Source organism: Quercus suber, unplaced genomic scaffold (genome assembly GCF_002906115.3).
Source record: "Quercus suber isolate HL8 unplaced genomic scaffold, Cork oak 2.0 scaffold_786, whole genome shotgun sequence".
Taxonomy (NCBI): domain Eukaryota; kingdom Viridiplantae; phylum Streptophyta; class Magnoliopsida; order Fagales; family Fagaceae; genus Quercus; species Quercus suber.
Window position 1 is genome coordinate 197,295 of NW_027070222.1, and position 22,812 is coordinate 220,106.

Here is a 22,812-nt window from a genome sequence, read left to right on the forward strand (position 1 = left end):
TTTGTCCTAGAACCTTAGGCTGCGTTTGGTTTGCGTAAAATGTTTTCCGGAAAATATATATTTTCCGGAAATGCTATTTTCCGGAAAAGGAAAATGCAATAAGGTTGTTTGGCTGTCTCGGAAATCGTTTTACGGAAAATCAATTCCGGTGTTTGGTTTGGTCAAATATTTTACGGAAAATGCTTGTTGTTTTACGGAAAATCAATTTTTATGTTTGGTTCAGGTAAACATTTTACGGAAAATGAAATCCATTTTTTCCGGAAAATCAATTTTCATGTTTGGTTTGTGAATTAATTTTACGGAAAATATAAAATGCCTTACAAATTGAGACTCCTGCATTATCTAGACAAACCTGTAATAATTCATCCACTTCAACATACACCTGCATTGTATATACATATCTGTAACAGTACAAAAATAATCATCCACTTCAACATCAAAAAATAATCATTTAAATATGCCGATAATATTAATATAAAAATAGCCACATTCATCGTTCACCATTGTCATTACACCTCCATGGTGTACAAAAATGATACCTACTCGTGGTATCTGAATAGTGCAAATACATAATTTCGGCAACTGTATTGTCCCCTATAATACAAAGTACTATACATATAATACAATGGTAGGTTAATACTAGTTCTACAACAAAAGCGAATTCATAAAGCTACTATCACAGTCTACATGAAACAGGCAAGTCAAAGTTGTGAGAAAAAAAAACTATCCAGCCACATCTTTCGCAGCCTAGCATTCTTGGCCAGAAATCCCCGTGCTACCTTCTCATTTTCACATAGATGGTCAAACGCAGTTGCAAGCATTTCTTCACTATACCCATCTGCCATCATAGCCATAATCTCATTATAAAGAGATGTGTAATCTACCGGGCCCCGATTGATTTCTTTAAGAGCTGTAGCTATATCCTTCAACTGATCAGACAGATCAGTCAACACGCTATCATCAGCAGTAGAATGTGCATGACCTCTTTTACGGGACTTGGAAATTCCCGACCCAGTTGTGGAGGACTCGACTACATTCTTACCTTTTTCGAGCACATCTTCCTCCACATTATCAACAACAAATTCAGTACTGTCGCCATTATCTGGCTCATTTTCATAATCTATATAAGACTTTGAAAAGCCACCAGTGGCTGTGTCCTTGCCCACGACAAGAGCTAACTCATCATACATCTCTATTTTCTTGTTTAGAAAATCTGCATGCTTTCGATGCGCCTGTAAGGGAGAAAGGAACGTATAATAACAATGCAATAATTACTTCACTCATAAATTCAATATTCAACGCATTAATGATGCCAGTAAACAAAAAAATCTGTTATTACATGAAACATAAAGTGGGTGTCCATCCTTGTCAAATTAAACATAAAATCATGGTGTGGAATAGATGCTGCATTTAAACATCTAGCTATGGTAGTGTGACATTACTCTAAGATTAAAACTTAATAAATCATGATAAAGTTTACTTCACACCAGTATATAATTTACTAAAACTTCATCTAACGTCTAACATTTATTCATAGATGTCTTCTTTGAAACTATGAATATCTTTTCAAATAAATTCTTTGCCTTCAATTTCCAAACTAAAATTTCAATTTATGGACAAAAACATATATTATCATTTATATTAAGAAAATATAATTGTAAGGCATACCATGACTTCTTCTTGGTACGTCTTTGCGTCGCATGTTATCATTTTGAGATTATCATCCCAACCGAAGCCACTCTTCTTTCGAAGTTTCTCAATAGTGGACCACATGGTCCTTAGAGTACGCATCCGATTGTCTACGTAGGAGGGGTGGCACTCAACCCCAAATTGGGCACTTATCTCCTTCGCTACAAGAGCGAAGGAGCCTGCCCTAAAGGTGCTAGAGGGCTTGTTGCCCTTTGCAGCCTCCTGTGCAAGTATCCTCAGCATCATTTCATGCATAGGCGGCAGCCACCTAAATTGCTTGCTGGTGCTCATTTTTTCTTTGCCCTTTGACATTACTACATATGAAAATTGTATAGTCAGAGTAGCATTTATTAATTGAGCTCGGAATATGAACAACAAATCAAACACACATACAACCACGCTTATAAAATGTGTACAATAGAATGAAATATGCTAACACGGAAAATAACAATGTAATACCATCAAGTAACAATGTAATGCTGAAAATACAAGTTCATTACGCCACTAGAAGTCTATAGTAAATACATTGTCTTTACGAAAAATAAAAACACATATTACAATTTTAAAAATGTAAATAAAGTACTACTCTCCACTCCTCATATAATCAGACCACATAACTTGGCATATCTCATCTCTCTTAGCATTCCACATTCTACTGTCTTCAACGGACTCCCGACGTGATTGTGTTTCTTGTTGGGGGTCACTAGACTCTACTTCGTTCATTGCATCTTCCATAATATGGTCATTTGGTTCAACCCCCATAATGTGGTTATGAACCACACAACATGCTAACACTACTTTGACTTGGGTTTGAAAAGACCAAAATGGTTCTGCATCCAACACTCGAAAACGTTTTTTCAACACACCAAACCCTCGCTCAATGGTAGTTCTCAATGAAGAGTGTCGGAGGTTGAACAATTCTTTCTCATTCTCAGGAGGACGATCACTAAACTCTTTCAAGTGATATCGCACACTCCGATAAGGTGACAATATTCCATTTTTATTACCATACCCAGCATCACCAAGATAATATTTACCTACATATATTCAAAAATAAAACTCAATCACTACTATGCTTAGGAAAATGCACAATATTTATTAAACTAATAAACCAAAAAGGTGAAGTAATTGTATAATACCGTTGGGAATTGAAAATCCCCCTGGCCTAGCAAATGCATCAGATAACACACGTGAATCATGTGCACTGCCTTCCCATCCAGCCAATACATATGTGAACTTTAAGTCAAAACCAATGGCAGCTAACACATTTTGCGTGGTTCCATCTTTGCGACCACGAAATCTTCCTTGTATTTCAGTTGGCACAGATGCCCGAACATGTGTACCATCTATTGCTCCAACACAATCCTATTTTTCGACACATATAATGGTTTAAAATTGCATAAATCTACACAATTTACAAAAATACACAAGTCGCAATATTTACCTTAAAATATGGGTAGAACCTTCTGCTATTCCTTATCTCTGGGGGTGTATCTTCGCTACGCAGTCTTATTAGAGCTCTATATAATTTCAGAACCCCCCTAAGGACAACCTTGAAATATCTATGAACAGTCTCAGTTGATCTATAGATCCGACTACCCATTACACGGAACCTCACATTATGACCAATAATGTGTAAGAAAATGAACACTTGTTCCGTAACAGGCATGTGAATAGTTGGGCGTACGTGCTCCCCCTCAGTGAGGATGTGACATAACTGGTGAAAAGCTCTAGGCTTCATCCTAAGTTGATTCACACAATTTATCTCACTTCCATGCAGAATACTATTTATGTATTCCTCTCTCTCGGCTGCATGATTAACATAAGGCGCCCTAGGCAATCGTCTATGTCTACGTCGCAATTTCCTTAACAATGTAACCCCCACAAGGAGGACAGATGCAACTGAGGCAAGAATTGCGGCTTTGGTTTTTTTCTTCATCTAACAAAATCACAAACACTGTGGTCTAAGATGTATGTAAATAAAAACAACTACAAACAAAAAACATCCAAACCACATTTATAACGAGTACGAAATCACATTGCATTCTATTTACAATGAATGTTTACACCATCACAAAACCAGCACATTGATAACTGCACATTGATATCATCACAATACCATCATGTCTCGCATTATTAGTCATCATAATACAATTTAAACATACACATATTCTACCGATCAAAAATAATAAAACCAAATGCTGAAAAATTTCATACAATTTGTCATGTCTCAAGCTTGAAAGTATACATAACCCAATAGGCAACATAATAACATTTGCTATATCAAAGTATACATATCAAGCTCCAAAACTGTATACACAAAACCCAACTAGCCAAATTTTACACAAACCCAACTAGTCAAATTCAAAAAAAAAAAAAAAAAAAAAAAAAGAACTTGGAAATACAGTGTCCACAAGCTTCTGTGACTACTTCTAAAGCAACCCCTGGAAAATGCATGCAAATTGCTCACAGTAAAATTATAGGAACAACAATGCAATGTGCAAAACAGTATAACATATGCAAGTGTAAACATTATGTAAACATTACGTAAAATTATAGCAAATTGCTCACAGTAAACATTATGTAAAATTCCCCCACAAATTGCTCACAGCAAATTGCTCACAGTATACATTATGTAAAAGATAACTAAATATTTATAAATAAATAACTAAATATTTATTTATAAATAAATATATATAAATATTTATGTCAATATATAACTAAATATATAAATATTTATTTATAAATAAATATGCATATATTTATGTATTTATTTCTATTACCAATCTGTGAGTCTGAGCATATTGTAGTTAAGTATTTCATGTAATTGATGTTGATAGTTTAGTGAATTTGTGTAAAATTGTAAATATATAAATACAATTTTACACAAATTCATAAGTTTGTGTATGTAAATATATAAATACAATTTTACAATATATAGTTTATTGATAGTTCAAACTTATTAATATTGTAAATCTGTAGTTATCAATAATATATAAATACATATATAATATTTTACAATCAAACTTATCAATAAAATTTGATAGTTCAAATTGATAAGTTTAATAAATATATAAATAAATAAATATATAAATATATATATATATATATATATATAATCCCAAAAATCTGGTGTAATACAGTCCGATCCACTCAAAAACTCAAACAGTCCAAAGCTTTAGACCTAAAAAAAAAAAAAAAACCGATCGGACTCACAATTAAGTGTGGTGGTCGAACGGCGCTGAAATCGGCGAGGTGGTGGAACGGCGTTGAGTGGATCGGACTCGCCGGTGACTGCTGGTGGTAGAACGGCGTCGAAATGGTGCTGGGACTGCGCCAAATGGCGTCGAACGGCGTCGAAATGGATCTGCGTTCTTCGCTCGCACAATGTCGCCGGCGTGGATCGGACTACGTGGATCGGACTAGGTTGTGGGATTTGGATCGGACTGCGCGGATCGGACTGGGTTCGAGACTGGATCGGACTGCGTGGATCGGTCCGTTTGTTTTGGGTTTCTCTATTTTTTTGGTGGATCGGTCCGTTTTTCTGGGTTTCTCTCCTTTTTTGGTTGATCGGACTGCGTTGGTTTCTCTTTTTTTCTTTGTTTTTGGCTCTTGCTGAGTGTGTTTTTCGTTCTCACTCGTTCTCTCTCAGAGGCTCTCTTCTTTTCTGTGTTCTCGTGCGAGACCCGAAAATGGTTTGAAGGTAAAATAAAAGTGTAAAACCATTTCCGGGTCAAGGGTGAAAATTTGGTCAAACTTTAAGCATATTTTCCGGAAAATGGATTTTTCTTTGCCAGCCAAACACATGGGTCAGGTGGTAAATGATTTCAGGAAATCATTTACCACCAAAACAAACGCAGCAGGCACATCTTGTTTTATCTTTGGGCCATTGGCCCGCATCCTTGATTTATCTTGGAGCCTTAGGCATGTCCTTGTTTGTCTAAGGGTATTCCCAACCTTGTTTGTCTAACTTCCTTAGGCCTATCTTTGTTTTGTGTTTAGACCTTAGGCCTATATTTTCTCCATTTGAGCCTTAGGTCTACCTTTATTTTGTCTTGGTTTTGAGCCTACCTTGTTATTCACTATAGGTCATATACATGCTGTCTAAGATTATTAACTTGCTTATTCAATGTGAGGGCCCTAGAACCTCTATCTTGTCAAAATTGGAAGTGGAGCTTTGACTGATATAATTGATTTCTTCTTTGCTCAATTCACAAACAAAGTGTATTTACCATAGCTTTCCCTAGAAAATTCTATATAATTTGCATACCACTGAAAGTTTCACAATGTCAAATTTGAGTGCTCCTACCAAGAGAGATAAAAAGTAAAGCAACAGATATTGCACAAAATCAACATGATTTTTTCAACCAAAAAAGAAAAATCTCTATTGTTGCATAATTACATGTGATTTACGCATTATGTATTCATGCCTAATAGGCCAATCCAATCACTTAGCCCCTTTAGTTCCATTGTATGTTGTATCTAGGTCACTTACGGTGGATGATATTATTGACTCTCAAAAAAGAAAAAAAAAAGTGTGGATATATATTACAATTTATTAATTAGTTTTTATGTATATTTTACTTAAATATTGAATATTTATGTTGAATGAACATGCCCCTAAGGCTTCCATGATCAATGAGTTTTTTTTTTTTTTTTTGACTCCCCATGATCAATGAGTTAACCGCATTTTTTTATCAACTTGGATTTTCCTAGATATTTCCTAAGCAATCTCTAACTTTCTTAGACATGACAACTGGTGGTCTTTCATGGCCTCGTCAGACATACCCATGAAGCTAAACCCAGAAGTTGTGCGGTTTGTTAAAAAGTAGCGAAATATATGGTCCCGCCATGTTTTCTTCTTAAAAGAATGATTATACAATCAATAATTAAATAGGCTTACAAGAAGTTCCTGTCAGATAATACGCAAGCAATGCTTTCATAGCATGTTGATGTCACCAATCCAGTCAGGCTTTGTTTGTTGCATTGACTATTTTGCTGCCTAATATTTTGTTAACGTATGAACACATGTTGTGCACAGACATCTAAGATTAAGTTAAACCATACAACTTAAATAAACTCTCAAAGCTAGCTGTAGTGTTTCAATTGTGGAGAGTAAAGTTTAAACACTCACACCTTAATGATTTCAAAATTATATATTCCTGCCTCTTCTAGGTTGTCAGAAAGCAATCATTCATATATTCGTCCACCATTCTCACATTGATTACTTGTGTAATAGATTTTGGATTTTTAATCATATTCATTGTTGAAAATGTCTTAGGTGTTGTAATTGGTAATTGTATTATTGATAAGTATATAACAAATTAGTTTATAATCCGTGCATATGTACAGATATAATAAATAAAAAAATACACAACATATAATATATAAATAAGTTTCTACATAATTATTAGTATTAGGTAAAAAAATAATAAATTTGAGTTCTTTTTACCTAGACAAACAAAGGGTTGGAAAGCATAATCTTTCAAACTCTTTTTTATTCTAATTGTAGATATAGAATTAAATATATTATTAGATTTCTTATGGTTCATTTATATTGTATTCATCGTATTTTGCACTAAATTAACTTATTGGATAAAAGAATTAAAAAAATTAGATGTGACATATGATACAAAATTAGATTTCAATTATAATCTAATTTTGAATTTTAATTAAATTATCTCCCAGTTTTGACCTTAAATGTATATATATGATGAGTAAACCAGATATAGTTTTTATTTTTACTTTTATTTTTTTGATTTCATCATTTTAGTAAGTTGTCATATCCTTTTAAGCAATAAAAACTGTTTAGTAGACAACATGTCAAAGATGTATGTCTCAAGGCAATTATCCAAGTAGTAAGTTGAATTTAATCATAAAACCGAGCAAGTCAAATAAATTTCTTTTTGTCAAAACAAAATATAAGTGATATAAATTCAAACACGCAAAACAAAGCAGTATTCAAAATTTAGAGTATACAACACCCAAGCATTAGCTAAAAGCTCATACAAAATAGAATGAGGAGAATATGAATTATATAATTCAAAATTATCACTAAGATAACATCCTTCCTTTTCCCAGAATGTCCGTGCAATGATGTCCTTCTCAGTGAATGTGTTGAATATGAGTCTCATCAAAAAGCTAGAGAGACATGTAATTAGAAATCAATGCATTACAAGAGTGAGAAATGTCAGCCATAAAACTATGTGTTGATAATATTAGCAACAATATTTGTGTATATTTCAATGAGCAGCTTGCCGCTTGCGGATGTTAAGATTATATGCGAGGGTGAGTCCATCACGAAGACCCCAAAATTCAGCTGTCATGGAGTGGGTATACCCCATCACGAAGATCCCAAGTAGCTTATTGTGAGATCTATAAGTTGTCCTTTCATCACCTGGTTTATAGTCCTTTTTATTACATATTTTTTCTGAGCAAATTCATCGAGTATTGTTTATTGTTTCTTATATCTATCACTATTTAGTTTCTCAAAAAAAATATCTATCACTATTTTAATAAATAATAACTCATCCAATGCGTGGGTACTAGGAAAATATTCTATAATCTCATATGTCTTTAAAGTCAATGATTTACTATTGATAGTTTATATATAGAGCTTCATGTATTGTATAAGTCATTATATATGTTCTTCTCTAATTAAAAAAAGGTCATTATATATATAATATATGCAGATGACAGTAATAATTGAACAATGTAAATGTGTAGTTTAATACCCAAAGCAGAAAATGATAACTAGGGGCTCTACATGGAATGTGTGGAAATCGTGCATGGATCACAAAGCATATATCGTCCATGATTCCCAGACCATTGAGACAGGAGCAATATTAAATAGGCCAACTATTACATACTACATAGTCGTTTGATATTTTAAGATGGAGATTAACAAAACCATATATATTGAACTCCATTAGAGCTTTCATGCATATACGTATTGTTTTTGTTATTGTCAAAAATAATATATGCAGATGATAATAATAATTGAGCAACTCAAATGTGTATTCTAATCTATTTAAAGTAATCTATCCAAAATAGAAAAATATAACTAGTAGACCTTGATGGGATCTGTTGGCTTTGTGCGTGGATCACAAGCATAATGTCCATGATTCCCGAACCATGCAGACAGGAACATCAAATAGGCCGACTATATCACATTGTCATTTGATATTTTATAAATGAGAACTCAAATAGTGTCAGAGCGAGCGGAGTTTAATATTTTAAGATGGCATTTCAGGGTTCCTAGAATCCAATAAAAGAGTAGCGGAATCTAAACATTTACCTAACATTTTTTTTTCATTTATAAATAAAGTTTGAATCCAAACTTGTTCAGAATTATCCAAATTTATTACATAACCATTTATAAGATTATTTATGTTGTGAGTTTTAGTTAATTCAATTAGTAAAATATCTTATTATCTAATAAGAGATCTGGGTGTCTTGATTCAATGATAAAAAGCAAATATTATGAATAGATGTCATAGATTATAACTCTTAAAAAAAAAAAATTTATCTATGAATACTTATAATTTATAATCTACAATTTATTTTATAATAATATATATGAAATCAAATATAACTCATAATTTTACATGTCATTAATCTATTATATATTTACTAATTGATATTAAATTATATTATATATTTAAAAAATCTGTTAAAATCTTACCAAAATTTTTAAAAATAGTAGAGTATATAATTTCATATATAAACATAAACATAACAAATACATCTTAAAAATGACCATAAACATTAAGTTACATAATTAGGAAATTTTTTTTAAAATAGTAAAAATTATATTTTCTTAAACTTTTTTGACCATAAGATGGGTTATCGACAAATTATTTAAAATTATATTTTCTTAGGAAAAAGTTACGTAATTAAACTACGCATCAATTGTTTCTTTAATCACCGCATCATGAGTTGGAGCAAGCTAGTTCTAAACAAATAGTTAGTGGTTATTGTTATGTAAAAAAGTGATGTAAATGGTGGATTTTCATTAAGAATTTGCTCCCTCAACAGTTTGTAAGAATATTGTAGAAAAGTTTTGTGGTTGTAGTATTACTTTCAAAATAATTAAAGATATTGTTAAAGGGAGGGAAATATAATATTATTGAACAAAATGACTAAAATTAATACCTATATATACATATACTATTAATTGCTTTAAAAAAAAATTTGGGTGGGGGGAGGGAGGGGGGATTGCCCCTCATTGCCCAAGGGTGGCTCCGTCTGGGTGTAAAACGTGTGTAAGAGACATTTCCTCTTTGTTTCTGAGTTGGCCCTAAGCATAATTATGGATGTAACCATTTGTACGTTGTAAACTCTGTTAATTAGCTAATGTTTTCTGATCAATATTTTGAGTTCAATAATAATAATTAATAATAATAATAACAAAAGAAAAGAAAAGAAAAGAAAAACACACACACAAAGTGTTAGGGATGTGAATGTTTTAGAATACACTTTATTTGGATCCTAGAAACCCCAAAAATACTAATAGGGGTTTCTATGCTTTTGTTTCGAACAATCGTTAACCTATACATTTATTTATTTATTTTTTTCGGAATAAAAAAGAGAGACTGGTGTAAGGTGTAAACTCATCCCATCTATACTTTGTGATCCAAGCACAAAGTCAACAGATACAGTGGAGTGTCACTATTTATCTCCGCAATGGCAATATATATATATGAGATAGGTTCAAGTTACACTTGGTGTAACTTGACAAGAGTTACACCATTTGTAGACCGTAGATTTGTAATTGATTTAATGGTTAAAAAAATAGCATTAAATACTAATTGACTTACACTTCATTCACTTAATTAATAGCAATTTGTTTCTCTCTCCTTATTTATTATTTAAAACTTTTTACATATATTCCTTTTTTTGCCAATTACTTTACAAAGATATTTGCAAAACTTTTTTTTTTTGGATGAGTTTGTACTACTTTTTTATTTTTATTTTTTAAGCCAATCATACTCTTATAGTCTTATCAATTGTGAATATATATCATGTCTCCTTAAAAATAAATAAATGGCTAAGTGTTGTTTAATGAGGTTTTAAATAAATGGAGGAAACAAAGAAGAAGAAGTAATTACAACAAATGAAGAATTAAGTACATAGTTCCTTTTGATTAAAAACAGTTTTCTTGAAATCTACGACTCTGTGGGAAAAGGCACTACAACAACACTTATGTACTTGGATTACCAACGAAGACTTGCATCAAACTATATCACTATGTTACCTGGGATCCTCGTCCTTTGTGTAGATCCTTGTGAGCATGATTATTGATAATTTTTGGTCTTGTGTCAAAAAGTTGAACAAGTAAGTTTTAAAGAGTTCAATAACCATTATTACAAAGAACAAATTTAAAGGAAGAATAAGATTGTATTTATGAGGTAATAGAACAATATATCGCTGAACTAGAAGTGTTAGTTGGCTAGAATTGGCCTTGAATGAAGAGAGATAATTCAGCATTGAACTACCTTATTGCCTAAAATGAGCAAAAAAATGAAAACTTTCTGTACTATATTAACTATAAAGTGTCTTAAGATATTAAATTTTATGGTCTTCAATCAGGATTTCCCAAATAAGATTTTCCTAATTGCTTTGCATCCCGTGGAGGTTGAGGAAACCTCACAATATGATTAGGGGGGGCGCTCTCTCTCTCTCTCTCTCTCTCTCTCTCTCTCTCTCTCTCTCTCTCTCTCTCTCTCTCTCTCTCTCTCTCTCTCTCTCTCTCTGAAGGCTGGAATCTATTTAAAGGTAAAATAGAAACTAAAAATGATTTCCGGCTTAAGAGAGGTATTTACAGTCAAAGTTAAAATTAATTTCAGTTGACCCTATTTTCTTGTGCTTACCAAACACACATATTTACGGAAAACCATTTCCGGAAGTGGTTTGAAGCCAAAACAAAATAACAAAACAAATTGTCAAACTTTTTTGTGCTTCATGCCAGTCTCCATTATTTCTATAAAAAATATATGTTCTATACCTTGGTTTGAAGTTGTTCATGATATTAAAATTGGATAAGAGAATATTTACTTAGAATAGTTTCAACCCCAAATAATTAGCTTATATGTTAATTCCTTAATTTTATTATCCTATGAAACATTTTAGGTCTATCTTAATAAGATATTAACATTTGTTTGATATTATATAATAGTTTCATCTTCGGGCCCACTGAATCAACTACCCCATTTTCTATTTTGATGTTGTTAAGAGCATTAATATTAGATTTTTTTTTTTAAATCATATTATAATATACTAAAAATTACTTTATTTATTTTAGCATGGTATTTACAATACACCTTATATCACATTTCTTACTTTAGCACATCAACTATTAAAATAACTTTTTTTTTTAATAAAGAAATTCATACTTTTTGTTAGGGAAAAAAAATAAACTCATCACCACTCCCACAAGCAACAATCAACTAGCCACCACTAGAACCCACTACCATCACCATATTGATGGAACAAACATTTCAAACCAAAATCCATCAGAACTTTCCCAAAACAAGAGCAATCCAACCCAACCAAAAAAACTTAGCAACCCAATCACCACCACCAACAACTAACATAACCACCACCGCCACCCATAACTACCAACACTACAACCCACATCAACAACCTTCAAATTAAACCCATTAAACCCATGATCGACAATCCCAAATAACAACTCCAAACCTAGACCAAACCCATTGAACCCATGTTCAACATACCAAAAAACCCAAATTGATTAGAAGAGAGAGAGAGAGAGAGAGAGAGAGAGAGAGAGAGAGAGTTGAAGAGAGAGAGAGAGAGAGAGATGAGATGGCAAGATGACAAGCAGTGGAAGCGAGAGGTTGAACGTTGATTTATAAGAGAGAGAGAGAGAGAGAGAGAGAGAGAGAGAGAGAGAGAGAGAAGAAGAAGAAGAAGAAGAAGAAGACGAAGAAAGAAGAAACTGGGAATGAAAAAAAAAAAAGTTTTTTATTTTTAGCATTTGGGTCGATACTCTTTTGCTAGTAGAACGGTACAGTCACAAATGCTAAAAGTTTTGGCATTTGGGACATCTCTTGTAGGTTAATTTTTGGGTTTGATGAGCTAAATGTTAAATATTTAGCATTTAGCATATCTAATACTAGTGCTTTAATAACTTACAATGAGTCAAACATTTTTTTGTTTGCCTCGAGTTTTTATTTAGATTTTAGCTTATTTTATTCATGTAAATTTTTTTAAACCCTCACTTTATTAAGTTCATGTATACTTTAAGTCACTTTCAACCAAAAAAAAAAAAAAAACAATTAGCAAAAACTCAAAAACTAAAAAAAAGCTAATGCCAAATAAATACATGATTGGAAGAATATTCAATGGAAGGAATACAAGGATTTGAGAACCTCTACAAGTAGGATGCATTGTATATGCCTTTCTTTCTTCTATTTTTTTTCCCTCCCTTTCATCTNAGAGAGAGAGAGAGAGAGAGAGAGAGAGAGAGAGAGAGAGAGTTAGAGAGATTAAGATATGAGATGGCAATGGAAAGATGACAAGCAGTGGAAGCGAGAGGTTGAACGTTGATTTATAAGAGAGAGAGAGAGAGAGAGAGAGAGAGAGAGAAGAGAGAGAGAGAGAGAAGAAGAAGAAAAAGAAGAAGAAGAAGAAGACGAAGAAAGAGAAGACTGGGAATGAAAAAAAAAAAGTTTTTTATTTTTAGCATTTGGGTCGATACTCTTTTGCTAGTAGAACGGTACAGTCACAAATGCTAAAAGTTTTGGCATTTGGGACATCTCTTGTAGGTTAATTTTTGGGTTTGATGAGCTAAATGTTAAATATTTAGCATTTAGCATATCTAATACTAGTGCTTTAATAACTTACAATGAGTCAAACATTTTTTTGTTTGCCTCGAGTTTTTATTTAGATTTTAGCTTATTTTATTCATGTAAATTTTTTTAAACCCTCACTTTATTAAGTTCATGTATACTTTAAGTCACTTTCAACCAAAAAAAAAAAAAAAACAATTAGCAAAAACTCAAAAACTAAAAAAAAGCTAATGCCAAATAAATACATGATTGGAAGAATATTCAATGGAAGGAATACAAGGGATCTGAGAACCTCTACAAGTAGGATGCATTGTATATGCCTTTCTTTCTTCTATTTTTTTTTCCCTCCCCTTCATCTCTATTGAAGCAAACTTCTAATTCCTATGGCTACAAAACAATTTTATGCTCCTACCATTTTCGGGTCCAACTGATGAAGATACATTTATTTTATTTGATTACATTCCTTGAAAATCTTTGTTATTTCTACTTTCTACATCTTTTGAAGATTTTTTTTTTTTTTTTTTTTTGGTTAAGTCTTTTGAAGATAATTAGTTGGTGCATTTAGTTGCATAGAGATAGTGGCAACAATATGTTTATATTAAGTTTTTATTTAAGTGTATAAATTTGATAGTGGTAAATTACACTTTTTCATCCTAAATTATCATCTCAATTACATTCAACCTCCTAAACTATTGAAATGCACAATTAACCCCAAAATTTTAAAAATACGTTACATTTAATCTCTTGCCATTTGTTTTGACATTTAATGAAGTTTAATATTGAAAGATCAATTTACCATCCTCTTCAAAATAGAAAGTTGAGGGTAAATTGGTCATTCATGTTGGGTTTTGTGAAACCTAGTTGTGTTTAATCCAGTTGACAATGTTGCGTGGTTTTTAATGGGAGATTTTCTGAGGCTTAGTCCATGAAGTGAAGGCTTGGAAAAAATTTTTGGCCCGTTTTGTAGCCCATTGTGTATCCTGTGCACCGAATGTAGAAAACGCAACTTGATGATTAGAGTTTTGTTGGTTGTCGTGTTTTAGAGAGAGAGAGAGAAACTCTGTAGCCGCACTTTGTATTTTTTCCTTGATAATAGTGAAATCCCTGCAACTCCGTAGACATAGGCAAATTGCTAAACCATGTAAAACTGTCTTGTGCATGTAATTGTTTTTTCTTTGACATGTGTTTTCTTTTTTCTTTTTTCTTTTTTCTTTTTCTTTTTTTTTTTTGTTTCTCACAGGTTGGAATTTCAGTTGATTTCCATACAATTCAATACTAAATTCTATTAGCCTTAATATTAAAACAAACGGTAAGGGAGACATTAAAATAGTGTGATAATTTTGGGGGTCAATCGTGCATTCTAATAATTCAAGGAGTAAAGTGTAATCAAAGTGATAGTTTGGGTGGAAAAGTATAATTTCCACGTTGGATATGTGACAAATTTCAATTGGATTTATCATTTTTATAGATGGTTAGGAAATATACTAAGTTGTTTGCAACTAAACATGAGGATGTCTTTTGCTTAACTGCTATTTTCTTCTCAATTATTTTATTTTAACAAAAAGAAAATAAAAAGAAAAAGTGTCATTACATACTAATTATATAAACATAGAAAAGTTTAGATATAGTCGATACAAAATAATTCATAAACACCAAACAAAGCTTAAGGATACGAGGAAAATGATGGATTGGAAGCAATTTGCTTAGCACAACTAAGCACTTCATAAGATCTTGCTTCTTCTTGAACAACACCCATTGTATCAAGGTAATGTAGGTAATTAGAGATGATGTTGTTCATGGACTCATTATCATCTTGACCACAAACAAGATCTCCGTAAAGTACCTTCATGGTGGCACCAAAACCAGAAACTCCATTGGTTAAAGTGTCATTCTTGGCGGGTTCCAAGTAACCAATAAAGACATTGTGTGCTGAAGGCTGGTCCTCCTTAATTGGTGTCATCCACCTCCAAAGTGAAACTTGGAATCCATAATTGTAGTTCCTGAAAAAAAAAAAAAAAATCATTTGGAATGTGGCATGCAAACTATCAATTGATCTACAATAAATTGTTTTAAGCGCAGAAGGCAAAAGACATACATGTCTTGGGGTTCTAAATTAAAAATTTTATGTCTTTTAAGTAACACAATGCTTGTATTTAGTTTTACCAAAAAGCAGGTTGCATATAAATTTTATTTGAAGAATGCATCACTTAATTAATCATATTTGGATTATGTTAAAGGAGGATCTCATTTTGATGTTTCTTTAATAGACAAGCATGAAAATTTCAACAAAGTTTCAACTTAGGATAAAACTGAATAACGAAAGATGATAAAATAATTCACATGTAAAGATATAAAGGATGTATGATCATTGTTAGGCGTAATTGAAAAGGTAGATACCAGTAAATAGGTAGAAAACCTCGACCATAGTATGCAACTCCAGGTGCACAAGGATAAATATTTGTGTAGTGTTCATCACAGTATTTCAAGTTGAAATTCATTTCCTTGTTGTAGCATGAACCCTGGGCTAATTGTTCCATGGTGGCCACTTGATTTCCACCTGAAAAATATCATCCATTTTTACTTTGCATAGACATTGAGCAACAAGAGGATTATTGTCATTTGTTGAAATACAATTTTAATTACAAACAATCAGGTCATCGATAAATAGAGCTCCAAATTAATTTAGTTTCAACTATAAGAGTAGACTCACTTATATATAGGCCACCGCTTCATTCATTCATTTACTTAAAAAAATGTAGGGTTCAAAAAGTATATTAAGATTTGAATCATATATCTCATTCCAGCTTGGCCTCCAAGACCCAAACAATTTCTATAATAACCTTTTTACTTGTGTTTTATTTGTCACATTAATTAATTTTATTAAAATTTAAATGACGACAATATTCAAAGATGAAATTGATTTGGCTTTGAAAAGTTTTTCTTTTACTTGATTTTGAAAGTTGAGAGACTAAACTGGCATGCTTAAGGTTCGTTTGGATACTGCTTATTTTGCTGAAAATTAAAAATAAAGAAAAAATAATAAAAAGTTACTGTTCATACAACGGTTACTGTTCATTAGCCTAAATGCACTGTTCATATCCCATGAACAGTGCAATAGGCGCTGGTTTTTTTTAATTTTTTTTTATTATTATTTTTAATTTTTTTTATTTTTTTTAAGGCAAACGCAAGGGGAGAGATGCGCAAACCAAACGCTCACTTAATTGAAATACTAAATTTTCAAAGCTAAGGAACCAAATTGAACTTTATCCTATAATTGAAAACTCAAATTAGTAAGTAAACATTTATAATATATATATATATATAAATTCATTTCAATTAAATCATTTTTATCAAGTAAAAGTGTAACAAATCCCAAATTATATCTTGTAATATCATTTCCTAAGAGATTAAATAACAAAAAGACATAAAATAACTAAAGCATTAAAATCCATTTCCAACTTTATGAAATTAAAACTTGTTTAAATTGGATATTTTAAACTAAAATTTCATGTTTTTAACAAATTAAATAATCAATAATAATATCCATCTTTAGCTAATCAAATGTTTTGTTGAATTAAAACAAAAAATTCTTAAGAATAAGTAGCAAAAAAGTGATTTAAAATAAAAGGACAAATTTAATAATATTTTAAGGTTTATTCAACTTCAAAGAGATCCAAACAGAGCAATCCCCTAAGTCTACAATAAAATAAAATGAAGGATTTAAACAAAATACGCACTCTAATCAAGTTTACTTACTTAAACTAAAAGGACAAATTTAATAATATTTTAACATCTATTCAACTTCAAAGAGATCCAAACAAAGCAATCCCCTAAGTCTACTTTAAAAGAAAATTAAGAATTTAAATACAGTAACACTCTAATCAAGTTTACTTTTTTTTTGGCAGACTAATCAAAGTTTACTTACTTAAACTCCTACCGTGTGTTTGGGTGAAACATTTGTTAAATATAATTTTATAAATGATGGGATTTACGATAAAATCCAAGCATTTATGAACTTCTTTTGCTTGGTTATTAATTTTCAAATTACGGGATTTCAATTTATTTCATTGTATTAGAAAATTAAAATGTCCTAAAACTAAAAACTAAAAAAGAATTAATACTCTCCTTGTAGCTTTGCCAGCAAAGAACCATGCCAATTCAACACCTGGTTTGGTTTGATAAATATATAAAATAAAATAAAATAAAAATATATAAAGCATTAACTAGCTAAGTCAACTCACATGGTCTAAAGTTAGATTTGTAATGAGATCGGTGTTCTTGGGCCGATTGTGGAGCTCCAAGGAGCAATTCTTGCCCCAATCGGAGAGTGAATAGTGGGCAAAACCCAGGATTTATATTATTGGAATTTTAAATCCTAGATTAACCCCAAATCCTAGCAATAAATATTAAATGACATCAAAGAGACAGAAAAGAAGTGCTTCAACACAGACAGTTACATTCAACCAGTAAAACACAGAAACTCTGAAGAAGTAAGTACTCACAGTAAATTGTGCTGCCAACATGGGCAAGAAAAGCTGCGACTTCCATGTCTCCAAAAACCTCGACCATAGTATGCAACTCCAGGTGCACAAGGATAAATATTTGTGTAGTGTTCATCACAGTATTTCAAGTTGAAATTCATTTCCTTGTTGTAGCATGAACCCTGGGCTAATTGTTCCATGGTGGCCACTTGATTTCCACCTGAAAAATATCATCCATTTTTACTTTGCATAGACATTGAGCAACAAGAGGATTATTGTCATTTGTTGAAATACAATTTTAATTACAATCAATCAGGTCATCGATAAATAGAGCTCCAAATTAATTTAGTTTCAACTATAAGGAGAGAGAACTCACTTATATATAGGCACCGTTCATTCATTCATCTTAAAAAATGTAGGGTTCAAAAAGTATATTAAGATTTGAATCATATATCTCATTCCAGCTTGGCCTCCAAGACCCAAACAATTTCTATAATAACCTTTTTACTTGTGTTTTATTTGTCACATTAATTAATTTTATTAAAATTTAAATGACGACAATATTCAAAGATGAAATTGATTTGGCTTTGAAAAGTTTTTCTTTTACTTGATTTTGAAAGTTGAGAGACTAAATGGCACACTTAAGGTTTGTTTGGATACCGTTTATTTTGCTGAAAACTGAAAAATAAAAAAAATAATAAAAAGTTACTGTTCATACTACGGTTATTGTTCATTAGCCTAAATGCACTGTCATATCCCATGAACAGTGCAATAGGCGCTGGTTTTTTTTTAATTTTTTTATTATTATTTTTAATTTTTTTTATTTTTTTAAGGCAAACGCAAGGGGAGAGATGCGCAAACCAAACGCTACATTAATTGAAATACTAAATTTTCAAAGCTAAGGAACCAAATTGAACTTTATCCTATAATTGAAAACTCAAATTAGTAAGTAAACATTTAATATATATATATATATATATAATTCATTTCAATTAAATCATTTTATCAAGTAAAAGTGTAACAAATCCCAAATTATATCTTGTAATATCATTTCCTAAGAGATTAAATAACAAAAAGACATAAAATAACTAAAGCATTAAAATCCATTTCCAACTTTATGAAATTAAAACTTGTTTAAATTGGATATTTTAAACTAAAATTTCATGTTTTTAACAAATTAAATAATCAATAATAATATCCATCTTTAGCTAATCAAATGTTTTGTTGAATTAAAAACAAAATTCTTAAGAATAAGTAGCAAAAAAGTGATTTAAAATAAAAGGACAAATTTAATAATATTTTAAGGTTTATTCAACTTCAAAGAGATCCAAACAGAGCAATCCCCTAAGTCTACATAAAATAAAATGAAGGATTTAAACAAATACGCACTCTAATCAAGTTTACTTACTTAAACTAAAAGGACAAATTTAATAATATTTTAACATCTATTCAACTTCAAAGAGATCCAAACAAAGCAATCCCCTAAGTCTACTTTAAAAGAAAATTAAGAATTTAATACAGTACAACTCAATCAAGTTTCTTAGACTAATCAAAGTTTACTTACTTAAACTCCTACCGTGTGTTTGGGTGAAACATTTGTTAAATATATTTTATAAATGATGGGATTTACGATAAAATCCAAGCATTTATGAACTTCTTTTGCTTGGTTATTAATTTTCAAATTACGGGATTTCAATTTATTTCATTGTATTAGAAAATTAAAATGTCCTAAAACTAAAAACTAAAAAAGAATTAATACTCTCCTTGTAGCTTTGCCAGCAAAGAACCATGCCAATTCAACACCTGGTTTGGTTTGATAAATATATAAAATAAAATAAAAATATATAGCATTAACTAGCTAAGTCAACTCACATGGTCTAAAGTTAGATTTGTAATGAGATCGGTGTTCTTGGGCCGATTGTGGAGCTCCAAGGAGCAATTCTTGCCCCAATCGGAGAGTGAATAGTGGGCAAAACCCAGGATTTTATTATTGGAATTTTAAATCCTAGATTAACCCAAATCCTAGCAATAAATATTAAATGACATCAAAGAGACAGAAAAGAAGTGCTTCAACACAGACAGTTACATTCAACCAGTAAAACACAGAAACTCTGAAGAAGTAAGTACTCACAGTAAATTGTGCTGCCAACATGGGCAAGAAAAGCTGCGACTTCCATGTCTCCAAAGAAGTTCCCGTTGATGTAGGGTATTACCAAAGCCATAGGGCTGGTAGTGAGCACAGGCAGAGATAAAGAGTGGTACTCCTCGTGGGAGCTGCTTTCATGGACCTCAACCGAGTTACCTCTTGAGATGGTTTTCTTATAATGGGTGCTCTTGAAGTACTCATGAACTTCCCCTTTACAGCATTGTTTGTGACCTGACATCACCTCCAAATGACGGCCTTGGGTTGAAGCCTTTGGATTGATACTGCAGTGATAACATTTCTCCAGTGAGAATTGTACAATTCACAGGCACTAATACAAATGCCAATATTATCAAAGACCATTTGTACTCCATTTTTGCATGTAACATTAATTAACAAGGAAGAAGATAGGAGAGAGGTCTGTATCTTCAATAAGAGGCTCCCAGAAGTTTCTTCCTATATAAGCTGGCTGCTTCGGGAAGGAAGAAAAGGAAAAGGAAAAAGAAAAAGGAAAGTCGGCCATAAGCTCGCAGTCGGTCACGCAGGANGCAAGAAAAGCTGCGACTTCCATGTCTCCAAAGAAGTTCCCGTTGATGTAGGTATTACCAAAGCCATAGGGCTGGTAGTGAGCACAGGCAGAGATAAAGAGTGGTACTCCTCGTGGGAGCTGCTTTCATGGACCTCAACCGAGTTACCTCTTGAGATGGTTTTCTTATAATGGGTGCTCTTGAAGTACTCATGAACTTCCCCTTTACAGCATTGTTTGTGACCTGACATCACCTCCAAATGACGGCCTTGGGTTGAAGCCTTTGGCAGAAATGGTAAAATATATAAAATAAAATGTGGTCTTAAAATTTTTATTATTTATTTAAGTCATTATAGAGGAGAAAGACACTTAACTTTATTTATTTATTTATTTATTTTTTGTGTGTAAATACTAGATCTCAAGTTTGGAAAATTAAAGGGGTGTTTGGTACATGCACTTAAAAATATATATTTTATTGTTTAAAAATATGTGTGAAAATACGTGTGAGTGAAAAAATGTGTTAAAATACATGTAATGTTATTTAAAAACTGAAAACATATGCTTGAGTTGCCATACCAAATGGGGCCCAAACAATTGAAGTGGTTTCACAATTGTAATTTTGTATTGATGAATTTGTGGGTACAATTCACTATAATTAAATTCTACTACAATAGAATCATCCTTTGATTTGACCTTCTTGAAGAAGTCTTCGATTCAAATGTTGTGCCAATGCAATCTTCATTTGAATATAAATTTCTTCCACTTTGGTTGGAAGATGGATTAAAGATCTTTGTTACAAAATATTACAATAAATCTCCAGGTGTACACTTATTAGAAATTCTTTATGTTTTTCAAACATTTTTCGAATTTTTTTTTGTTTTTGAAGATTTGTGATGGAAATTCTTCAGAACTTTAGAGGCTTGAATTTGATTAAGTTTAGAAGAGTTGAAGTCTTTCAAGTTTCTAAAAGTTTTAGAGCTTGATTCTATTAGAAATCTGAGACTTAAATAATGATTTAGATGAATGCTGTTCGAATAATCTTTGTATTTGAAAATCTTGATGTAAAAGTTCTTTAGGGTTATGGAGCTGGATCTAAAAGAGCTCTGAATATAATGTTGAGGTTCTTGAAGTTTTTGGAGGCTTTGGAGCTTCCAATAGAATTTTAAGATCCAAGAGGAGGATTTGAATGATTTTTCTTCGAATGTTCTTTGCATTTGAATGTCGATATTCTTGAAGTTCTTGGAGGCTTAAAATTTGATTCCGGCGGAGTTTCGAAACTTCTAAATGTGTCTTCACAAGATAAAGTCTTTAGTAAGCTGGTGGAATACATCGCATCAATATGGGGGGGAAGGGGGGGGGGTAAAAACGAAGGTAAAATTGCTTAACTCATGGAGTATTTATTTATAGGAGTTTTGGAAAGGTGTGATGACACATGATTGACTTTCATTGGTGATATGTGTCATAATTTAAATGAAATGAATTAATTGTCTTGTTCTTTAAGGGTCTGTTTGAAAGTTTATAAGGGAATGAAATAGAATGAAATGATCATTAAATGAATGAAATTGAATGGATTTAGTAAGGAAAGGAATGGAATGCAATAGCTTCACTTTGTAGCAAGCAAGCAATAACATGTAGCTCTTTTCTTTTTTTTCTTTTTTTTCTTTTTGGCTAATTAAGAAAAAATGGCTAATATTAAAGGGGTATTTTAAGGATTTTAAAAAAAAATTCATTAAACCTAAATTCATTCCTTCTCATTCTTCTCAATTTTGAGGGGAACAAAAATTTGAGGTTTTGAAGAAAAAATGAGGAATAAGTGTTCCCTCCTAACCATTTCATTCTCAATATTCTTTTTATTCCATTCTATTCTCAAACAAAACTTAAGGGACACATGACATTATTTGTTTAGTTAATGTATCTTAATTTAGAATAACACAACATTTTTTTAATTAGGCCGCTTATGTCATTTTTAATTAAATATCAATACGTGTCAATATGCGATTAGCTCTTAAATATTCTTTATAATTTCTATTTAGTGACATTTGGCATATTTTCATTGGTTTTTGAATAATAATAGTAGAATACTTTGTGATTGGTTGCAAAATTTTTATTTTTACAAATGCGTAGACTTGTTCACATTAGTCTTCTTTGAGCGTGGTGAGT

The 22,812-nt window shown here is 31.6% G+C and overlaps 1 protein-coding gene and 1 non-coding gene across 2 annotated transcripts; both read right to left on the reverse strand.

Annotated features, from left to right (window-relative positions):
• Nucleotides 1-2,199: 2,199 nt before the first annotated feature.
• On the reverse strand, nt 2,200-3,781 carry LOC112019859 (protein ALP1-like). Its single transcript, XM_024052405.2, has 3 exons — nt 3,134-3,781; nt 2,829-3,054; nt 2,200-2,726 (listed from the first exon to the last, which is right to left on the reverse strand). The coding sequence occupies exons 1-3, from the start codon at nt 3,626-3,628 to the stop codon at nt 2,272-2,274; spliced, it is 1,176 nt and encodes a 391-aa protein (XP_023908173.2). The 5' UTR covers nt 3,629-3,781; the 3' UTR covers nt 2,200-2,271.
• An 11,705-nt stretch (nt 3,782-15,486) lies between these two features.
• LOC112019458 (uncharacterized) lies at nt 15,487-18,062 on the reverse strand. The gene is made up of 3 exons (XR_010626522.1): nt 18,005-18,062; nt 15,900-16,059; nt 15,487-15,502 (listed from the first exon to the last, which is right to left on the reverse strand). It is a non-coding gene; the product is annotated as an uncharacterized LOC112019458 (transcript).
• Nucleotides 18,063-22,812: the final 4,750 nt, after the last annotated feature.

Bases quoted from the DNA above. Each gene is read 5' to 3' on its own strand.
- LOC112019859 (XM_024052405.2), bottom strand. From the start codon at position 3,628: ATGAAGAAAAAAACCAAAGCCGCAATTCTTGCCTCAGTTGCATCTGTC. The intron at 3,055-3,133 runs GTAAATATTGCG...GTCGAAAAATAG, and splicing joins GGTTCTACCCATATTTTAAG to GATTGTGTTGGAGCAATAGA. The intron at 2,727-2,828 runs GTATTATACAAT...GAATATATGTAG, and splicing joins GGGATTTTCAATTCCCAACG to GTAAATATTATCTTGGTGAT.